The sequence below is a fragment of the Morone saxatilis genome, unplaced genomic scaffold (genome assembly GCF_004916995.1).
Source record: "Morone saxatilis isolate NCDOM2014 unplaced genomic scaffold, NCSU_SB_2.0 Contig0, whole genome shotgun sequence".
In the NCBI taxonomy this organism is placed as follows: Eukaryota; Metazoa; Chordata; class Actinopteri; family Moronidae; genus Morone; species Morone saxatilis.
In genome coordinates, this window is record NW_023339650.1 from 5660878 (window position 1) to 5663101 (window position 2224).

The 2224-nt window shown below is 42.9% G+C and overlaps 1 protein-coding gene across 3 annotated transcripts in view; it reads left to right on the forward strand.

Moving 5' to 3' along the window:
• The window catches only part of LOC118325675 (leukocyte elastase inhibitor-like), a 9458-nt gene that overhangs the window by 4711 nt on the left and 2523 nt on the right, over positions 1-2224 (forward strand). For all 3 annotated transcript variants that reach the window (XM_035658560.1, XM_035658480.1, XM_035658644.1), the window contains exons 4-6: positions 1075-1215; positions 1640-1757; positions 1852-1994. In XM_035658560.1, coding sequence (XP_035514453.1) covers positions 1075-1215; positions 1640-1757; positions 1852-1994 — 402 coding nt within the window. The remainder of the gene's footprint in view (positions 1-1074; positions 1216-1639; positions 1758-1851; positions 1995-2224) is intronic.

The following is a 2224-nucleotide window of genomic DNA, read 5'->3' on the forward strand; positions in this document are numbered from 1 at the left end:
GACACATGATTTCTAACTTAACAGTGAACACCACCAATTGCACCCCCCAGGTCCTCTGCTTCACTGAGGCAGAGCCGCCTCAGCATGCAGGAGCACAAGAACAGATGCAGATGCAGCAGCAGGTCCAGTCCAGGCTGCCACAGTATCTGCTGAAGGTGGTAACAAAACCAACAGTACAGGAGTGATAAACTAACTGAGGGGCTTTTTACTAACTGGGTGGGTGATGTCGTCTGGTGAGGGGGATCCTTGGAGACAAAGAGCCAGTGGTTCCAGAGAGGATTTTACACTTGTTTTCACTCTGCTTTGCTTGCTGGTCTCCATTCTGCTGCTGTTCTCCTGAACTGAAAGTAGTAGCCTTCGTTATATGCTGTCTATTGAAGGTTTAGTGTGTGTGCAACAGCTCAAAACCAGGTCGTGCATAATACACAGGAATGTAGTCCTGGAATTATTTTTTATGGTTTCTTCCTGGTGTACTTTTATCTCGTATGAGCAGCTGCTGGAAACCATAGTGTGATTAGACTTAACCGTCAAAAGTTTGAAATTATGATGACAAATTGCTGTCGGACAATACAGTGCACACAAATGAAGCTGTTTCCTTTTGTACATATGCGATAACACATTTTGCAGATGTCCTTATTACTGTCCACGGAAGATGATGCATGCCAGCCAAAACTTCCATCCTGAATTCTTATTAAAAATATGGACATTTGATTTTGAGGTTAACCATGTAAATAACAACATGGTGGAGGGAGAACGTGTGTCTGCATGTGAACGGTTCTGGACAGGCGTTTCCATGGGTTCTTTGGTGTTAAAGTGTTTCCTCTACTGTATTTTTTTTCAGTCTATATTGGGATGTTGTGCATTAACATTGACATTGACAGTGTATGGTGTACAAATACAAAGTATGGATCAACAAAGTCAGCAATCTACCAGAGAAACCTTGCTTATTTCTTCGATAGTCTCATCACTTAATAGGCAAGATGACCACCAGGCCAGTCTAATACACCGTGTATAATAGACTGGCCTATTGCTTGCTCACTGTATCTCTGTAACACGTGTCTTCTTTATCCACAGTGCCTGAAAACCAAGGATTCTATGGATGATGTCCATGTTAGCTTTGCCCAGCTGCTGAGTGAGCTCAACAAGCCAGACGCTCCGTATGCCCTCAGTGTAGCCAACAGGCTGTACGGGGAGCAGTCCTACCAGTTTGTTGAGGTGTGTGTATTTTGTTTATATTTGCCTAAGAAGGTGTAGGTGTGTAGGTGTGGTTTGGTTTACACATTGTTAGGCTGGGGAGACAGTATTCTCTGAGCTGAGGGAATGATGGATGAGGGAGTTGACAGCAGGCTTGCCAGCAAGGAAAGCAGTGATTGTGAAAATACTATTCTAGCTGTAAGGACTTTTAATTCCACACATTAAGTTTAACCTAGTAGTTATTAATGGTTAGTGTTATGAATCAGTCTCAGTTTAATGCTGATGCCTCTATGACCCACATAAACTAACAAGACCATCAGGGACCATCAGGGAGAAGATTAGTTATCAATTAATGCATAAAAGTTCCTTGTAGGGGCTTTAAGCAAATACATATCTTGTTGTTTTCTGGGATCAGAATAAGTAAACAAGGTGTTTATGGTTCCAGGATTTCTTAGGAGACACCAAGAAGCACTACAGGGCAGAGCTGGAGTCTGTGGACTTCACATCCAACTCAGACGCAGCCAGGCTCAACATCAACAACTGGGTGGAGAACCAGACACAAGGTGGTTCATGCACGCTAACTAAATTCTATATTGGGGAAACATGGCTATTGACATTGCTTCAGTTGTGTGACGTTGCTTTGTGTGTGTCTACCAGGTAAAATTAAGGATCTGCTGGCCCATGGTGTGGTGGACAACATGACCAGGCTGGTGCTGGTCAATGCCATCTACTTCAAAGGCAACTGGAACAAGCAGTTTGATGCGGCTGCCACACGTGATGATAAATTTAGACTTAACAAGGTAACACTGCTCAAAGAATACATTCAATAGAATAACACTGATTGACAGGAGTCAGCTAAAGTCTGTGAATGTGTTTAAAAATGTATTGCATTGTATTGTGTACCATTTAGGCCTTGAATACCATGGACGCTAATTCTGACTTCTTCATTAAAAGTAGTGGAAAAGGGTGAATGAACAGAACTTGGGTCATGGCAGGAAACCTGACCATAGCAGAGACAAAAGAGGGTGAA